Source organism: Mytilus californianus, unplaced genomic scaffold (assembly GCF_021869535.1).
Source record: "Mytilus californianus isolate M0D057914Y unplaced genomic scaffold, xbMytCali1.0.p SCAF_1, whole genome shotgun sequence".
NCBI classification, from domain to species: domain Eukaryota; kingdom Metazoa; phylum Mollusca; class Bivalvia; order Mytilida; family Mytilidae; genus Mytilus; species Mytilus californianus.
Window position 1 is genome coordinate 21,267,016 of NW_026262581.1, and position 20,073 is coordinate 21,287,088.

The 20,073-nt window shown below is 31.7% G+C and overlaps 1 protein-coding gene across 2 annotated transcripts; it reads right to left on the reverse strand.

The window, feature by feature from the left end:
- Window positions 1–1,832: 1,832 nt before the first annotated feature.
- Window positions 1,833–14,235, reverse strand: LOC127700733 (uncharacterized). 2 transcript variants are annotated; one of them, XM_052204373.1, is made up of 3 exons: window positions 14,168–14,235; window positions 6,709–8,321; window positions 1,833–2,951 (listed from the first exon to the last, which is right to left on the reverse strand). In XM_052204373.1, exons 2-3 carry the CDS (start codon window positions 8,309–8,311, stop codon window positions 2,920–2,922), a joined length of 1,635 nt encoding a protein of 544 aa, XP_052060333.1. In that variant the 5' UTR covers window positions 8,312–8,321; window positions 14,168–14,235; the 3' UTR covers window positions 1,833–2,919. The 2 variants fall into 2 exon arrangements, with proteins under 2 accessions (XP_052060333.1, XP_052060322.1); XM_052204362.1 differs by lacking the exon at window positions 1,833–2,951 and having other exon boundaries at window positions 6,406–8,321.
- Between the last annotated feature and the right edge of the window lie 5,838 nt (window positions 14,236–20,073).

Genomic DNA, 20,073 nt, shown 5'->3' on the forward strand with positions numbered 1-20,073 from the left:
CTTATAGATTTTTGTATTGTGTACTATTTATAGTTAGGTGGTAATAATATGATATTCGATACATTTTGTATCATTTTGTTAGTATCATTTTTTTCACTTAACGTATCCAAGCTATTTATTTTGTTTGTGTATGCAATTGGTTTGTTGCTGAAAATAGAATTGGAAATGTTGGACATTCCAATTTGTATACATTCCCAGTTGATGTTTCTGACATTAAAGCATTCGTTTATTTTAGAAAGTATATTTTGGCAGTCTATATGATACCACATATCACAATAATCGCAACACACAGCTTTATGCTTAGAAGTTACTGCTTAATTGAATTTACAACTTTGCCAATTTGGAGTTATGGGGCCAGGATTGGTGTCAGTTTTTGACAAGTTTGCAGTAAGTAGTAGACATGGATAATAAGATATAATTTCACTGTTTTGAGGGTTTACATTTCAGTGTTCGAGATATAAACTATTGTACTGATTACAGCTATCGAGCAAATTTTGTGATGCCTTAGATAAAGTCATAAAAGGAAATGTTCAGTTAGACATCTGTCACTATTAACTGTGTAGTACGATTGTGCATCATAAGTACCAAATAAGGAGCCTGTGATTGAAAGGATAATGGAACAATACATATTAAACATACCTGACTTTGTTTATGATTTCTTCATGCTGTGCTCGAAAATTGATCGTAAATAAAGATTGTTACTCAATACAGTGTTAGCAGAGGAGGCAAGTTAGATATTCCGTCTCCTGGGCATATATTTCCGCTGAATATTGTCCGTAATTTTGTTTATATCTTATGATTCAAAAGTTTTATTTATTACTCTGTGTCATTTTATTCAAGTTAAGAAAACGGCAGGCCAACGATACCAAAGGAATATTCAAATTCATAAGTCGAAAAACTCTCTCTCTCTCTCTCTCTCTCTCTCTCTCTCTCTCTCTCTCTCTCTCTCTCTCTCTCTCTCTCTCTCTCTCTCTCTCTCTCTCTCTCTCTCTCAAAAATGATTTCAATTGCATACTTAAAAATATAAATCATTATTTGAAAACCGACAGCCAATAGAATGTGGTCAAAAGAAAGAAAAAAAAAACGATGGCGAATTGCATTCAGTGACGTATGTTTTAAACGAGGATGTGATTGTTGCTAGAACGACAAATGGAAAATATAATCATGATCATTGTGTCATTAAAACTTTCAAAAAAATTACTCTAACTTTAAAAATAAAAACAGTTGGTTCAAAAGATTTTTTCGAAGTACCAGCCATTTAACAATGAATAAGAACGGAAAAGCAAGACCTTGAATATTGTATCAACTGGTCCATGGGAGTTGTATATACTTCATTTACAAGTGTTCCTGAAAGGCTGATCCTTAAAATATATAAAAGCGACAGTACAATCAAACTGTAAGCTATTCCGCTATGAATTTATTAGCATAAAGGAAGAGACGCTAATTAAGAAAGACCGGAATTATTGGCGAAAAGGGGCCCAACCACTGCAGCTTTTTCGTCTCACGTTCTTAAAAAGACCTATAATTTTTCGAATAAACTAAATGTGTTTGTCTTTAAAATCATATATAAGTAGCAGGCTTTACACGTACTTATTTACTATTTTCGTATTGAATAAATAATTCAGTTGTCAAATTCATCTTTCAATTATCAAATTTAAATTTTTAGAAAAGTACGGTTAGAAAATCATTTTGTAAGAACTGCTTTGTTATTTAATTGCAGATTTGATTGCTTCAAATTTTCATATACCTTTTATTGAAAATACAAATTATAAAGTGAAAATTACATAATAGACATATTTCAATAACGAAGTCTTATCTAAATCAAACTTTTACACAATGTTTTAGTATATAATAACAGATTTTAATTATATCCTTTTACAAGAGAGAAATATAAAATATATACCTCCTTATTCCAAATACTAGTCCGGTGAGAACAGTCGAAATTATTACAATTTTTTAATCATTCGTAGTCAACAGTTATTGCTAAATAGTTAAAATTACCACATGGTTGAAATAGATTACAAGTAGTAAAATACAAGTAATTTACTTATTAATATCTTGAAAACCATTAGAGGCTTAATTAAAACGCACATTACATAAACTTAGGTAAAAGTACTGAAAATGTCAAAATATGTACTTGTTGATTTTTCTGCAAAATTTATCATAAGGCTAATCATTGATGTCAAATACTTATATGACTGAAACTATCAGTTGTTATATCTTGTAGTTGTTATTTCCTTTGAATGATTGTCCTAATTATGAATGAAATATTTGCCGCTGAACGTTAAGTAAACATCGATCAATTAATCAAGCATCTTTTGAAAGTTGATTCCTGCCAAATGTTGCCCTGTGAAGCGTGTTTTCTTATTAAAAACGATATTTCAAATTTTACGGTAATACTGTACTAAAAGCGCGGAAAATCCGTGTAAAAATTTACATTGGCACTAACATCAATTTTGTAATCAACAATTAAAACATAACTAAATTTGTATTTTTTTCGAATGGTTTTTGGGATGTATAAATACACATCCACGTTAATTTTCTATTTAGGGATTGCTTTATCTATATGTAACATGATACATATTTATTATAAGGTTAAATCCTAACGATCCTGTGGTTGTCGATACTTTTATTTTGGTATTGTACAAATCATGTCGTCTTTGACCGTCCATGGCGGAAAAACACTAAATCTCTCGGATGTGTTTTAATTGATTTTAGTCTCTGATACATGACTTTTTATTGCTAATTGTTTCCGGCTTTTAACTAGCTTTCAGTAACTTCGAGTACTCTCTAATCACACTTTCATGCTAATTTGACCTGTTGACACAATTTGTAATGCATTTCTGTAATTCAATGTTTGCTTATTTTGTGTTATATCTCGTATCACTATATTTAATATGCACCACCTTCGATAAGTATTTAGTATGACGACAAATTTTCACTTCTGTACTCTGAAAAACAAATTTATTATTAATTTTGTATAAAAATGTTTACTTCCGTACTCCTAACAAAAAAAATATTACATTTAAATTAACCTGTGTACGTTGTTTTATTTAACGTCATTTTGTCCCAGGTTAGAGTTGTCCTTTTGACACTGTTCCTACATCTTTTTTATCACTACCTGTAACGTCTATGTTATATAGGCACCTACGTTTTAATATGGTATTTATATAGTGTCATAGGCCAAACTTATTCGTTCAGTGTATGTTTACTTGTTTTTGTTTAAATGTCTTTTTGATCGAGTTAAGCCATTTCAATTGATATTTCAATTTATAGTGTCTCTTTTTATATTGTGATATTACACTTTTAGGGTGAAGGTTGGTGCCTGTTAAAACGCTAAAACCCGCTGCATTTTTATGCACCTATCCTAAGTCGGGAGCCTATTGTTCAGTGGTTGTCGTTTGTTAGAGTGGTTTATAGGTGTTTCTCATTTCTCGTTTTTTATATAGATTAGACCGTTGGTTTTCCTGTTATAATTGTTTTACACTAGTCATTTTAGGGCCCTGGATAGCTTGCTGTTTGGTGTTAGACAAGGCTCCGTGTTGAAGGCCGTACCTTGACCTAAAATTGTTAACTTTTTATGCATTGTTACTTGGATGGAGAGTTGTCTCATTGGCAGTCATGCCACATCTTCTTATCTATAATTAAGGGCATAATGTACTACTGTGTATTGATGCACACTTTATTCGATGAAACTAATTTAAAGTGTATTTTCAAGACACACTGTTTGTCTCCTTTATAATCGTAACAAATTTGTGGTTTAATAGGAACCAATACTAATTGTGAGAAATCCGTAATATACATGCACAGAATTACGAGAATTCCTCTGAATTTAACACGCTCTTAAAAGGTAAGCATCATAACATTTAAACGTGAAATCGGCAATATTTCTATGAGAAGTACATGTTGAACGAACGCAGATATGGGTATTGTAGGTGAATATTTGTACCATGTTTCAAAAAATAATATTTTAACGTATATGTAAGGTAAATAAATGAGCAACAAAAGAAGTGTCTTTTTTCTTGTTAAGGGAAGTATAAAAACCCTTCCAAGTCCGGTCTGTGTTTTTGTTAGATGTTTTTTTCTGTGGTGTATCGACCTGATGAGTTAAGCCCCTTTCAACTAATTTTTATAGTTTGTTCTTATGTTGTGCTGTAACACCACTGTCCCATGTTAGGAGATGATTGAGCGCTCACAAATATGTTTAACCGCGCCACATTCTGTATGTGCCTGTCCCAAGTAAGGAGCATGTAGTTCAGTGGTTGTCGTTGGTTTATGTATGTCATATTTGTTTTTCGTAAATTGTTTTGTTATAAATCCGGCCGTTAGTTTTCTCAATTGAATTGATTCATATTTTTCTTATCGGTTATACAGTATGGTTTTTTCTCATTGTTGAAGGCCGTACGGATGCCTATAATCGCTTTCATTCACTTCATTCGAACTTGGGTGAATATTTGTCTCATTACCAATTGTACCAAATCTCCATATGTTTATACAAGTTTTTTTTTAAGATTTTAAAGAATTTGATATTTTCTAATTTTATTTACATCTATTCAAATCATTGTCAGATATAGCTAATGATCTTTGATAGCTGCTCGAATGGTAACGTGGGCGTGGGGTTTTTGTTTTACATGCCATTTTAAGTAATTGGCACTATTGATATGTATTTAAAATATAAAAAAAAAACAATCTGATTGATAAATGCGTTTACTTCTCCTGAACCCGAAATGCTCTACAATCCAAACTTTTTAATTAAGGGGGTTCAGGGAGATAAGTTAAATCAGTTATGCGTTTGTAAAAGTCAAGTTTCATCAATGTATTTTAAGCATTTACCTGAAACAGATTGGAAATAATCTATGTAACATAGAAGCTTAAAATATATTTATGAAAATGGTTGACAAAAACGTGCTGATGATTTTAAAAGTTATTTCCCTTAATCTATGTCTACCTCCTTAAAGATAGAAGAAATATCCGTTATTCATTTGATAACTGAAAGAATTTATATCTTATGTATCTCACCAAATTTATATTAAAAAAGAACCATTTATACCGTCTTACCATCGTTATCTTGTCGATCATGTGACACCGACGGTATTCGCCTAGCCATTTCCCGTAATTCTAGAAGGAGATCTTCAAATTTTGAACATGCTTATGCTGTAGTAAAACTTAGTTTAGGAATATTAATTTTATGCTATATCTATAACCTTTGTGTGACGTCCTACAACAATGTATAAAACTATAGAATTATATTAGGATAACCAAATGATGATGTTTCATTAACAAACAATGATTTAATTTTGTGTCAAAAGATTAGTGTAGTAGTAAAAAATCCGTTTGCTTTATTCTTTGCTCTTTAAAACGACTTCATTTGAATAGATTCTCTAAATCACGGTCATGATATTTGACATGTTGTTTTTCTTTCTAAGCCATAGCATTTTGAAATATCATTTGTTAATGACCACATGGTGTACCATAATGCCTCATGTTTTAACGAAGCCAAATATGATAGAATAATATAAAAAAAAAATAAGAACAACAAAAAAATACCAATCCTAAGAACAACAAAAAAAAAAAAAATCTTAAAAGATTATACAACGAAAAAGAGTATTAAATTTTCAGAAAAATCAAACAGTAATATTTGGTCCTGGTAAATAAATCATTATGAAATGCAGGTGTGCTCCGCGTATTAAAATGTGCCTGTCTAACCAAGAATCTCGTCCGTAACTGTCTTTTGACATATTTGAAGGTTTTTATTAATAGGAGACATTAATGTTGATGATAGGTCATTGATTATCTCTTTTGAATAAAGTTTTCGTTTTCGAATCACTGGGGATAATTAAGTGTTTGATGTAAAGAAATAACATCAGTCTATAGTTAAAGACCGTATTTATACATGTGAATGTCTTTTTGATAATCTTATCCTTATGTTGCTGCGATAGAAAATGTCAGGCGGGCATTCTTTTCAAAAACATCAAGTTTTTAAATCATTGAAAACTGGATTCTTTGTGCATGACTTGTATGTATTTCGATGCGTCTTTTGACGTTTTTTATTATAACATTACCGGCGAGGCCCTTCCTTTTAATAACGAATAAGTTTTTTCTTTGATGTAATACGAGAACGTAAGCCATACGTTTACTACTACACATCATGATTTCTATGAAGATATCTCGAATTGGAGACCAATGGAATTGATTTTTCATTTGAATACTGGTGTTCATATTCTACGAAACTAATTAAGATAACAATCAAAGTACAAACCGTATACCTGATCAAGAAGTTTGCGATCCTAGACTGATCCTTTCAATCTAGAACTTTTTCATAATATCAATCAGAGTTCTGCTGATGCAGACAGTGTCATATTTTTTTTGAAAACATAAAAAAATACAGATAAATCAAAACAATGATATTCATTAATATTTATAGTATTATGTACAAATAAGAGTCTTTGTTGTGGGTTATTGCTTTGCTTACTTATTCCATTGAGTGCACACCTTGTGTTTCAAACAAACACATACTAATATATAATTGACAAAATAAACAAAACAGTTTATGTGTTCCAGTTATTATCAATGAAACATCTCACATAATGATCTAATGAAAGCGTATTTTCAACATAAACCTTTAAAAAAAACTAAACAAATGAGCCTTGTATTTCATGTTTGCAACTAGCAACTGATACTTTGAACCACTATAATGGAGTGACATACCGATAGGATCTCTAAGACCATCACCTTTTGACAATACTTCTCTATGGCTTTTTCCATCAGGGGAGATAACTACAATGTTGTTTGAATCACTCCCCACCACATACACATTACCATCGTTATCTACATCAATACCCTTAGGATTCTTCAGAATTCCTTTCCTGAATGTCCATTGCAGGTCACCTTGTAGATTATAACACGTAACTGTATTTGTTTTTATGTTTGTATGATATATTTTGTCCTTAAATGTTGCAGTGTAACAGTAATTGGGCATTATGTCTCCTACTATTTCGCTCGTAGACTCGTCGTACAGATTAATCATTCGTATACCTTTGTCTCCACCGGAATAAATCAATCGATTATCATTCAGTGCTATGCCATAATTGCACGAATCAAGTGAAATTGTTTTTTTTATTTGTTTCTTCACCAAATCTACAATGACAATACACTGATTTATTGACGGACCAGATGTAACAGCCAATGTATTGTCCTCATTGATGTATACCAAATCAAACGCTTCAGCGGGCAACTTCACCTCAAAGTCTTTTAATCCTTTCTCGTTGAATAATTTTACTGTCTCTTCATTGAAGAACGTAAATGCCATTCTACCATCCGGCAGCATGCAACATCCGTATATGCGTTCTCCTTTAGTGCCAATGGTATTGTATAACGTTAGCTTTATATTTTCAATGGATCTTAATTGAGCGGTTTGTATCATCATTTGGGCTTGTTTGGCCTTTTTCTTAATCAGAACAATATCGTAAGGTTTAGCTTCAATTTGCACTTCTCCTAAACTGTTTATACAGGACTTGATATACTTGATAGAGGTGTTGGTCTTATATGCAAGAGAAAGTTGTCCTCCGCTTTCTACAAGCGATTGCAGAAATTTATCTTTGCTATAGACCTCATCTTCTATATGCTTCATAAAAAGAAACATCTGAAGGTCCGTTGCATGTTGCTTGATGTTCGTAATGTTTCTCTGGCATTCTGCTACTTCTTTTTCTTTGATCTCTAATGATGACAATAACTGACAAATTTTCGAGTTTTCTTTTTCTTCGACCTCATAGAGTGGTTTCATTAAATTGTTTTGTAGTTTGTCGAGATGATTGTTGATCTTCATTCTGGTCTTCTTTATTTCTTTTTCTATTTCCATTATTTTTTCTCTCAAAGTCGACCGATTGTCCTGTTTATGCTGGCGAATTTTCTGTAGATTTTCTGCGACTTCAACTAATGTTTCCTCTATCTCGCACAGGGCATTGGAGGTTTTGACATTATGTATGGCGTCATCTAAATTTACGATATCCCGGCATTCTTTATGGCTGCCCAATATGCACTTGCTGCAACAGGGACATTCATGCTTCTTGCAATAAATCTGAAACTTTTCATCGTGTTTGCAACAAAATGGAGTAATTTTCATAACATCAGATGGTAATATCTGGTTTTCAAAAATTGGTATCACATTATGCTTCCTCGATGCTTTAGACAAATCATGATGCTTCTGGCATTCTGTACATAGTCCTGCGTCACATGTTGTACACCAGACTATGGATGGTTTGGTGATATGACGAAGGTCACAAACTCCACAACTTTGAGAGGATGTCGCCATTAGACACTAACTACAAAATAATATTCAATAATTAATGATAAGCCATAAAAATAGTTGTTTTTAAAGTTTAAAACAACAACACCCCATCAACCACCACTTCGGTGGGTTCATTTTAATTAGTTTCTATTCCAAAATGGAAATTATTCTTACTTATCACATTACCACAAGTATTTATTTGCAAAAAAAACCCGGTTTTTTATTGGTTGCAAATTGTGCAACATCCAATATGAAATATGTTGAATTGATATTTATCGGGCCTTTTGACTTTTTTCTAAAATATAGTGGAAAATTGAAATATATAGTTTTATTACAAAAAAAAATTAATTTCAGTTAGGGTTAAATATAAAGCTTATTATCTTGGGGTTCAAAAAACGTACGGTGATTGCTAGTCTGAAACCACATTTATTTATCGTATTAGTGTAGAGCCAGTCATTTCCATCGATCATCTGGCCTTCCAGTCATAAAAATTTCGAGCACGATTATCGTACTATGACTCAGGAGTCAACCAATCAAAATACAGATTTTATGTTTCGAGCACAAATTTGTACTCCAAGTAATCAGAGTACTGAGTAAAGATTTATGACCGAGAGTCCTGATTTCTAGCATATGTTGGATAATATTGATATATTGATTGTTAATTAATTAGACAAATAAATGTAATTATAAACGTATTACGCCGCCAAATTATTAGCATGTCATAGTACAATTAAGCGGAATAACTTCAAATTCTTTTTTTTTTCTCTTTCAACTGAAAGGAGAATAATTTCAATCCAGTTCGGTTATTACCGTCTCCTCAGACAATATTAGTAAAAAGTAGTATTATATTTTCCCGGCTTAAGGTTGGCCTTTTGTGTACCCAAGGCAGGTAAAGGAGGTCAACTTAGGAGGGCTGTGATTGGATGTAAAGGTACAATATATCTTTCTATTTATCTATGAATAACTGCAGTGTGTATATTTGTAATATAAATTTTGAAACCCACTGACATATTTTCTTGAGAATTATTCGGAAAGACTTCCAAATTTTCATACATTTGGTGTAAAATGACGGTGAGCTAGCATAAAGCTCCGTTCTAGCATGGTCATGATACTTTTTGACTACAATTTCTTCAACAGAATTATAAAGTACTATTGCCAGACATAACATTTTTGTCCAGGTTTTTATTATAAAAGGTGGTAAAATGTTAGTATTGTCGACATTGGCAGAATAAATACTACCGTTTTCCCTATAGGTTGCACAACTTTAAATATAGACAATGCAATTTCCCATAGGAACTCCTTTTACGGCTAAACCTGTACCACTTTTACTATGAAGATTCGTAAAAATTTATATCGTAGAATGTAAAGTTGATATGCACTACTATTTTTTTTCAAAGGTCAAAATATAGGGCTGTGCGGCATATTTTCAACATTTATAGAAACTAACTTAACTTCTTAGAGTTTAAACTTATACTCAAATTCTGTAATATCTCTCCCTTCACTTTGGGTCCTACTCAGAATTCAATTTCACCGCTATTCATGTAAAATTGAGAATGGAATATGTGTATTTATACTGGTAACATTCCAAAGTTATGTCTCTACGAGATGAAACATAGAGATCATATCTGGGAAACAATAACAAGTGTTCCTTTTGAAGAATCTAAGGTCAATGATCCAGGAAAAAATTTTGGTTCTGTAGCTGAATCAATCATTCCTTACCCCCAAATCAAATTTCGAATCAACTAAGTTATATATCTTTATTCTCATAAAGCCAATTCACAATGCATAACATCAGTACTGAGATAACACCAACAATAACTATTTACAACATATACAAAAAAAACAAGGGACAGAGGTTACAAAATTCACTAGCCAGAAGGACAAACACAAGTATTTTTTTTTATGAAAAACAATGCTTCTTCGGGACTTGTTTTTCGTGTACTCAACATTAGTTCAGAGATTTTTATCTGTGTTATGACATTTGAAAAATATGGAGTTAAATACTCTTTACGTTTTTGAAAAAAAAATACATTCGAATAGATAATGATTCTCGTCTCCAATTTGCCGATTGTTACATTAGAGGCAAAAACAGTAACTCTTGATACGTTTTGTCACCTTCCTATTTCAATCGGCAATATGTTATTATTGTTTCGAAATCAACAGAGAGCAATAGCATCTTTAAAGTCCAAAATATTAAGCTATTTCTCTACTTCACAGTTTTTCTTAAACCATTTGTAGTTAATACCTTTTGACGAATTTTGGATAAGCGAATTCCAATTCTATAGAAACTGGTCTAAAAATCTTTGCTTTGTTACAGCTTTTAACCAATCTTTATTTAGGAAATTTTGTTTTCCCAATATATATATATTCGAAACCACACTTTTATTAACAAACAGAATCCATTTAGTCTGCATGTTATGGTGACCGTTCATATAGCGAGAAAGTTCGTATAAAATAAAGGAAAAATTTGCTTGTTTGCCGGATACCAAATTTGCCCAAACTTAACTGCTCGAACTTTTACATCTAATGTCAACCGGATGGTTCCCCGTAAACCATGTAATTTGGTGTTGAGGATTTCAGATTTGGCAGCAATTTACAGAATTTTAAATGTATCTATTCTTATAAACATATATCATTATTACTAAAACCACATACTTTGCAACATAAAAAAAGATCATGCTCACATTTTACAAAAAAACTGATACATCCTTCCTGGTTTCACGACTTCGTACATGTCTTTTAAGGCGTTATCTGATAAATGTGTTTTTATTCATATTAAAATTACCTGTTTTAGTAAGAAGAATCCCCAAATAGTTAAACTGCTTTACTATCTCAATGTTCTTCTTCTGATATACAGTGTCAGAACTGTTGCATGCGCGGAGTATGTGATTAGAAATATCCAAATTATAGTAACGCAAGAAAATTTATTTTTTTGAATTTGTAGATAACTTGAATGGTGAAATTAAAAAGACAACAAGTGATTAACAATGTGTACATTGATATTTATAAAGTTAATTTTTGTTGTAGAGAACAGTTGTCAGAGGCATTGTAAGAAAATCGGAGAGTGTTTGGCAAACGTTCAAAACCAAATAGTGATGGTTTGGTTTTGTCAACGTTTACTTTCAATTTCCTAGCCTTACAATAATCATTGAAGGCATTGAGTTGCCAACTGCATAAAATAATAAGATATATTTTTATTTTCTTTCCAGATCTTCTGCTTTAGTTTTAAGTCCTGCTATATTTTTACTGACTAAGAAATTTTCTAAGTCGTTCAAAAATAAAGAAAATAGGAAAGGTGATACGTTTTCTCTTGTCGTACACCATTGTCACAAGGAAAGTACTCCGAATTAAAATTATTATATGATATACGAGATTTGATAGCACTATACATATTCAATAGTACCTTATGCATCTTACCATTTATATTATCCAATAACATTTTATAAAACTAACCATGTTGCCATACAGTGTCAAATAAGATTGAGAATTAAAATGCCTTCTTAAAATCTATAAAGGCACCATATAATTTCTTTTTCGTAAATTTGAATAAATAAATAAAAAAGAATATAAGGTAAACATAGTATTTGTAGTAGAATAATTTTGCCGAAAACCATATTGGTTTCTTGTATAATAATAAATTAGACTGTGGAAATCATTAAGTCATTTATGTAAGTTGCAGTAAACAATTTTTTCAAGCAACTAACAATAGTGATTGGTCTATAATTAATGTATTCATTTATAATTTCGTCTTCATTACAAGCTTTGTCATTTTTCAGTGTCTTAATGTACTGAATAATTTCATCTTGTGAAAAGGGCAAATTTATATGTTCGATACTGCTCACGTTGCATGTTATCACTGTCGGGAAAAAAATGTCTTGGTCATCTTCCGATGCAGCGTTAAAATGTAAATTTAAATTTTGTTTGCGAGATCATTTCTAAAGTTTTTGTTATACATGTCTGAATGATTTTTGACAATTATTTTTCGACTTAAAACGTCTCTTTAATTTTCTGTAATTTTGACATTCCACATCAAACCATGGTTTTATTTCAACAATGTCCTTTTTTTATTCTGTTTTATGGTAAAAATAACGAAAGTTGTCTGTCCAGGCCTGACAAAAATATAACATAAATCATCTATAATCTAATTCAGTTCATTTTTATTAACATCATTTAAATCAGTATTTTTAAGTTTGCATTCTAATTCTACTATTTTTTCTACATCAATATTATTCTGAAAATCATTCCATCTTTTCACAATTCAATTAATTTATTTGCTTTAAAGAATTAATAGGACTATAACAGTCAACATTTTCTGCATGGTCAAATACCAAGTTTTTATCATAATAAAAAGTAATAGAGAGTGGGTTATGAACATCTAATAAACAATTGCTTGAATCTAAAACTTCAAAGTTCTTGAACGATTTCAGAAGTCTAGGACTGATGGTCAAACAATATTGGACACTGGCATTACGACAAGTAAATCGCCCAATATTTTTATCCCTTCCCATTCTTCTATTTATAAAAGTATGAAACCACCGTTAACTTTACATATTTCCATATCAATTTTTACCTTATCCATATTTACACGATTTGAGGGGATATACAGAGCTCCTAAGGCTTTAACGGGAAAATTATTATCACCATATTCATTGTCACCTATAATTACAAAATCATCATCACAACCTGTCCTGGCATAAAAGTCGCCTAAAAGGCATATATAATTTGAATAATTTGTAAAGCGTATGTATTCTAGTTCAATCCCATTAATCGCTTCATCTGTTTCCGGATTATCTGAATTAAAAATTTTCACGCTAATTTGAAACCACAGGACTTATTTACAATCTGTTTCTTTAATTTCTGTCATGTTGTTCGAATTTTGCGCATAACCAACTATAAAACCTTCTGATCGTCTGCTAGTCACCGTTTTCCTGCACAATTTTTTACTCCGAGTACTCCGAGTACTGAGTTAAGATTTACGAACGAGAATCCTCAGTTCTAGTACAAGTTGGATAATGTTGATATATCTAGTGTTAACTTAAAAGCATGTCACAGCACAATTTAGTAAGACAACGATATTTCTTAAATATCTTTGTAAAGTGGACAAAAAGATTAATCAATTGAAACATTTAACACATTGAATACAATTGCTTGTCCTTTAAACGGAAAGGAGAATGCATTCAAACCGGTTCGGTTATTGGGTACTTGTCCTACATGTTATATTTGTACACAATTAAAATTCGAGGGTAACAGTTCTTGTTATTATTTTGAAACTATTCATAACAATTAATTAAACAATTTTTTTTTACAGTATATATGCTATGTTAAATGGTTACTCTTACTTCTTTTTTGTGTTTTAGTGGTATTTTTTGGATATTTCTGTGCCTCCTTTTACCTTTTTTCTGAGAGCAGGATACATATATCAAATACAGTTTCGTTTCCCGACCCAGAGGCGGATTGAGGAAGCCGGGCGCCCCTTATGAAGCTACACTTATGGTTAATTCAGTCTGTTTACCTGTTCCACTCCAAACTTTACCTAGTTTGCCCCCTCCCCCCTTTTTTTTCAAAATCCTGGATCCGCATCTGCGACATAAAATTAATATGCCCATGAACGAGTACAGATATACATTTTGTAGTTTCAAGGATTGATATGGTACTATACAAATCTGTGTATATAACACAGTCATTATAAACGAAAACAATAGCTAGAATTGGGACATAACATTAATGGTCATTAATATATCATGTATTAGCCAAGAACGAAAGTTGACATAATATTCTTTTACAAATTTTATTTGCTTAGTTCATACTTATATTTAAAAAAATGGAAAACATATTTGAGGAAGAGTTTAACATGAAAATATCTGTTAAATCTAAAATTACCTTTTAAACTGTAATATTAATTCCCGTCTTGTTTACTGAGAAGGTGATACTTATTTACCACGTGACTGTATTAAAAACTCTTTGTTAGTTCGAAGTCATTTATGGTAATACATTTCTGCAAAACAAATGTTTTGATGGTCGCAATAGAGAAAAATAGTATGAACATCTCTTGTTTATTTAAAATGATAACACACCTTGCCTTGAATTGATATAACTGGTACTTCAGTGTGGGAAAGCATGGTTTAATATTAGTTTGAACTGGCTTTGATCTCGCTTTAAGAAACTACGGAACCTTGGCTTTTATTTATTTTCGTGAGGGTTTTGTTTGTTTTAAGTACCGGTCTGGTGAGTGGAGCCTTTTCCATTGACCAACTGGTTTTATAGTTAGTTCTTGTGTTGTACTGCTATAACACTGTCTTAGGCAATGGGAAATTTGAGCACTTACAAACATGTTAAACCCCGCCGCAGTCCTAATATGACTGTCCCAAGTCAGGAACCTTTTAACTAATCATTATAAGGAAATCAGACCGTTGTTTTTTTTATTTTTTATTTACTAGTACATTGTATAACCTTTTGTCATTCCGAGGTCTTTTACCGTATATCTTACAATACGGTATGGGTTTTGCTATTTAAGTCGCATATTCATTTCGAAGCCTGCATATAACACACATTATTAATCCGTTAACTACATGTAACCAAAGACTTCAACACTTTTCACTTGGCTTTTTTATATAATTATGCTATGATAAGTTTTTATAACTTAGAAATCCAATTTTTAACTGTAATATTGTTGATAAAACAGTCAGAAACTATAACCAATTGGAAGACTAACAAAATTTACCAAATAAAAAATTAAACTTGCGGCGATACTTCAATTCTTGAGTTGATGACCTTTACATTTTAGATACTTCGTGCTATTAATGCTATTAATTAACTTAGAGATATAAGTTTGTGCTAAAATTGCGTCATTTAGATCAATTCATTTGCGTCAATGCTCTGTTAGCACCACTGGTTTTCAAAATAACTAGTATCATATATTTTATAGGTCTCAAATGCGCACCCTTTAATGACCAACAGTTTACACTTGTTGCAAGGCTTTTAATTGTTGCTTTTTTTTTCAACCACTGATAATTTTTCCAAATTGTGTCAACTTCTTATGGCTGTTTTTCTTTAATATTGGCAAATAAAGGTAGTGTATTGCATACAATTGTTGGAAATGCTTTGGACAGCCTCTTTATTAAAATTGAACAACATCTAATAGATGACCTTTGATAGCTTCTCGAATGGTTAAGTGGGGTCTTTGTTTTACATGCAATTTCAAGTAATTGGCACTATTTTTATGTATTAAAAAAACCAATCGTCTTCGTAATTATTCGTAACTACTAAATTAAATAATGAAGAAATATATATATATATATCCCTTATCCATTTGACAAATGAAAGAATCTATATCTAGTGTTTCTAATCAACTCTATTTAGTGTATCTACTCAACGTTATCTAGTGTATCTTATTAACTTTATCTTGTACATCTAACCAATTTTATATTAAAAGAAATACTTGTATTGTCTTACCATCGTTATCTTGTCGATCATGTGACACCGATGTGTCGCCTAGCCATTTCCCATAATACTAGAAAGAGAACTTCACTTCAAATGTTGTACATGATCAGGTCGAGCGTGGTTCCAGACATTTTTAAAAAGGGGTTCTCAACCCCCTGAACACCGTGGAACGTTCACATAATTATATAAAAAAAAATATACATAAACAAATCGAAAATGGGGGGTGGGGGATCAAACCCCCCAACACCTCCAGGATCCGTCAAATCATGCAGTAGTACAACTTGATATATGAATATTAATTGTATACTATATCTTTAATATTTGTTTGACTTCTTTCATTTTTCATCAACAAAACAATAATTTAAATCTGTAACAAAAATATGTGTAGTTATATAAAATACGTGTCCATTCTTCTTTGGTCTTGCAAACGACTTTATTTGAATAGAATTATTTGTTAATGACCACAATGCTGTACCATAATGTATGTTTAAGCAAAGCCAAATTAATAGAAAATATAAAAATTTAAAACAGCAAAAAATAATAGTCCTCAAAAGTTGATCTCTCGAACAAAGAAAAAACATATTTAATCTTCAGAAAATTACAACAGTAATATATGGTCCTGATAAATAAATCCTATATGCAGGTGTCCTCAGTATATCATTATGCGTTGTTGTTATTATGGGTTACATGTACTACACCTAACTCCTTTAGAATAAGGGATACTCATCAAACCTTGGCCTACTATGAATATGTGAGAAGCGCCAGTCAATTCTGTTCGATTTAAAATATAAACTGCACCTGTCTCTAACAAAGAATCTCGTCAGTGAATGTCTAATGACGTATTTGAAGGTTTTTATCAATAGGAGGCTTTGATATTGATGATAGGTCATTGGCAGTCTATGTCGAATAATTTCATAAGTTTCGTTTTCTAATCAAGCGGGATGATTTAGTGCTTGATGTAATTATAAACATCTGTCTATTATTGAAGACCGTAATTATACATGTGAATGTCTCTCGAATATTTTTGTCGTTAGGTTGCTGCGATATAAAATGTTAGGCGTGTATTTTTTTCAAAAACATCACGTTATAACATCATTGAATAACTGGCTTCTGTGTGAATAAATTTTGATGCGTGTATTTGATGTCAGGATTTCTATGGAATCTCGAATTGGAGATTAAGAAAATTTATTATTTCCTATGAATACTGTTGTTCCCATTCCATTAAACTAATTACAATAACAATAAAAGAACAAAAAAGTATACCTTGAAGATTTTGCATATATAACTATATTTCAAAGAAATTTCCGGCCATTGACTGATCTTTTCGATCTTGAACTTTTGATAATATCAATATTAAATTCCGCTAATGCCGATAACGTCATATTTATTTTTGTACACTTTACTGAAATTTCTAGCATAAATAAATCAAACCAATCATATATTATAATATTTTATTTCAAAATATTAAGTATATTCTGTACAAATAAGAACCTGCGTTATGGGTTATTGCTTTGCTAGTTTATTAAATTAAATTCCCACATTTTCTTCAAACAAACACTTTATAATATATAACTGATAAATTTAAAAACAAACTAGGTTTCATTGATCCAGTTAACTTATTATATATTAAACATCTCACAGAATGATAAAAAAGAGAGTAATTTAAACTGTAAACTTTTCAAATAAAACTAAACAAATGAGCCTTGTAATTCCAGTTCGCGACTAGCAACTGATTCTTTGAACGACTATAATGAAGTGACATGGGGTCACTTAGACCATCACTTGCTGTCAATATTTCTCTATGGCGTTTTCCATCAGGGGAGATAACTATAATGTTGTGTGAATCGCTCCCCACCACGTACACATTACCATCATTATCTACATCAATACCCCGAGAATACTTCAGAACGCTTTGATTTTTGTATGTCCATTGAAGTTTACCTTGTAGATTATAACACGTAACTGTGTTTGTTTCTTTGTTTGTATGATATAGTTTGTCCCTAAATGTTGCAATGTAACAGTCATTGGGCATTATGTCTCGAACTATGTCACTTATAGACTCGTCGTACGGATTGATCATTTGTATACCTTTGTCTTTACCGGAATAAATCAATCGATTATCATTCAGTGCTATGCCATAATTGCACGAATCAAGTGAAATTGTTTTCTTGATTTGTTTCCTCTCCAAGTCTATAATGGTAATACACTGTTCATATGAACCGCCAATGAATTGTCCACACGGATATATACTATATCAAACGCACCAACGGGCATCTCCACCTCAAAGTCGTTTAATCCTTTATCGCTGAATAGTTTTATTGTCTGTTTGAAGTTGAAAGTAAACGCCATTCTACCATCCGGCAGCATGCAACATCCGTGAATGCATTGTCCTTTAGTGTCAATGGTCTTGCGTAACGTTAGCTTTATATTTTCAATGGACCTTGATTGTATCATCATTTGGGTTTGTTTTACCTTTTTCTTGATAAGAACAATATCGTTCAGCTTCAATATGTACTTCTCCAAAACTATTTATATCGGACATGATCTTCTTTATAGCTGTGTTGATCTTATATGAAAGAGAAAATTGCCCCTCGTTTCTACAAGCGAGTGCCGAAACTTATCTTTGACCTCTTCGTCTATCTGCTTCATTGAAAGAAACAACTGATGGTTTGTTGCATATTGCTTGATGTTCGAAATGTTTCCTTGGCATTCTGTTATTTCTTTTCCTTTGATCTCTAATGATGACAATAACTGACAAATTTTCGAGTTTTCTTTTTCTTCGATCTCATAGAGTTGTTTCATCAAATCTTCTTGTAGTTTGTCGAGATGGTTGTTAATTTTTATTCGGGACTTCTTTATTTTTTTTTTCTATTTCCATTCTCTTTTTTTCAAAGTCGACCGATTGTCCTGTATGTGCATGTGGTGGCGAATTTTTTGTAGATATTCTGCTACTTCAACTAATGTTTCCTCTTTCTCGCACATGGCATTGAGGTTTTGACATTATGAATAACGTCATCTAAATTTACGATATCCCGGCATTCTGTATGGCTTTCCGCTATGCACTTGCTGCGGCAGGGACATTCATGCTTCTTGCAATAAATTATAAACTTTTCATCGTGTTTGCTACAATACTGAGTAATTTTCAGTACATCAGTTGATAATTTCTGGTATTCAATAATAGGTATCACATTATGTCTTCTCGATGACTTAGACAAACTATGATGTTCCTGGCATTCTGTACAGAGTCCCTCACCACATTTTGTACACCAGACTATGGATGGTTTGGTGTTGTGACGGAGGTCACAAACTCCACAAATGTGAGGATGTCGCCATTAAACATTAAACTACAAAATAATGTTCAATAACTAATGATAAGTCATAACAGTAGTTGTTTTGAAAGTTTAAAACCTCTTTAAAACAACAGCACCCCACCAGTCACCTCCTCGATGGATTCATTTTTAAAAATAGTTAATATTCCAAAATGGAAATTATTTTCATTTTTCTCATAACCACAAGTATTTAATTGCCAAAATTGATAATGAATTTAATTGTTTGCATCTTGTATAACGTCCAATATCGAAATTCAGTTTCAATTATGTTCATCATAAAGTTCATTATCTAAAGGTTCCAAACACGGCGATTTTATTTTGAAACACATAGTTATTTATCGTATTGGTGTAGAGCCGTCATTTCCATCGTTCATCTGGCCTTGCGATTTATTCAAATTTTGAGCACGATTATCGTACTCAGACTCAAAAATCAACCAATAAAATACTGGATTTGGTGTTGAGACCACAATTGTTGTCCTCCGAGTACTGAGTAGATTTATGACAGAGAGTCTTGATTTCTAATATAAGTTAATGTTGATATATTAATTGTTAATTGACTATACAAATGAAAGTAATTATAAACATATTACACCACCAAACTTAATCGCAGGTCACAGTTCAAATAAGTGGACAAATAGATAAATTAATCAAACATTTTATACATTGAATAACTTCCTTTTTTTCACTTTCAACAGAAGGAAAATAAATTCAAGCGAGCTCGGTTATTACCGTCTCCTCAGACGGTACAATAAGTTGAACGATGCACAATCGTCGGATTGGATGCTTTCTTACTACCTGCTTGGAAGATATTACTGACTCTATTATAGTAAGAGTCCGTTAATTAGTTGGGGCAATAATTTCCTTTAATCCCGCAGTGTGTTGGGTTTGAATTCTTTCCAAATTTTATTCAGTCGATCACTGTTATGAATGTTTTGGGTCATTACAGTTGAAACGGATATGAAAACATACGGACTCACATCGCATGCTATTTACTTAGGTTATACATATTGATATTTA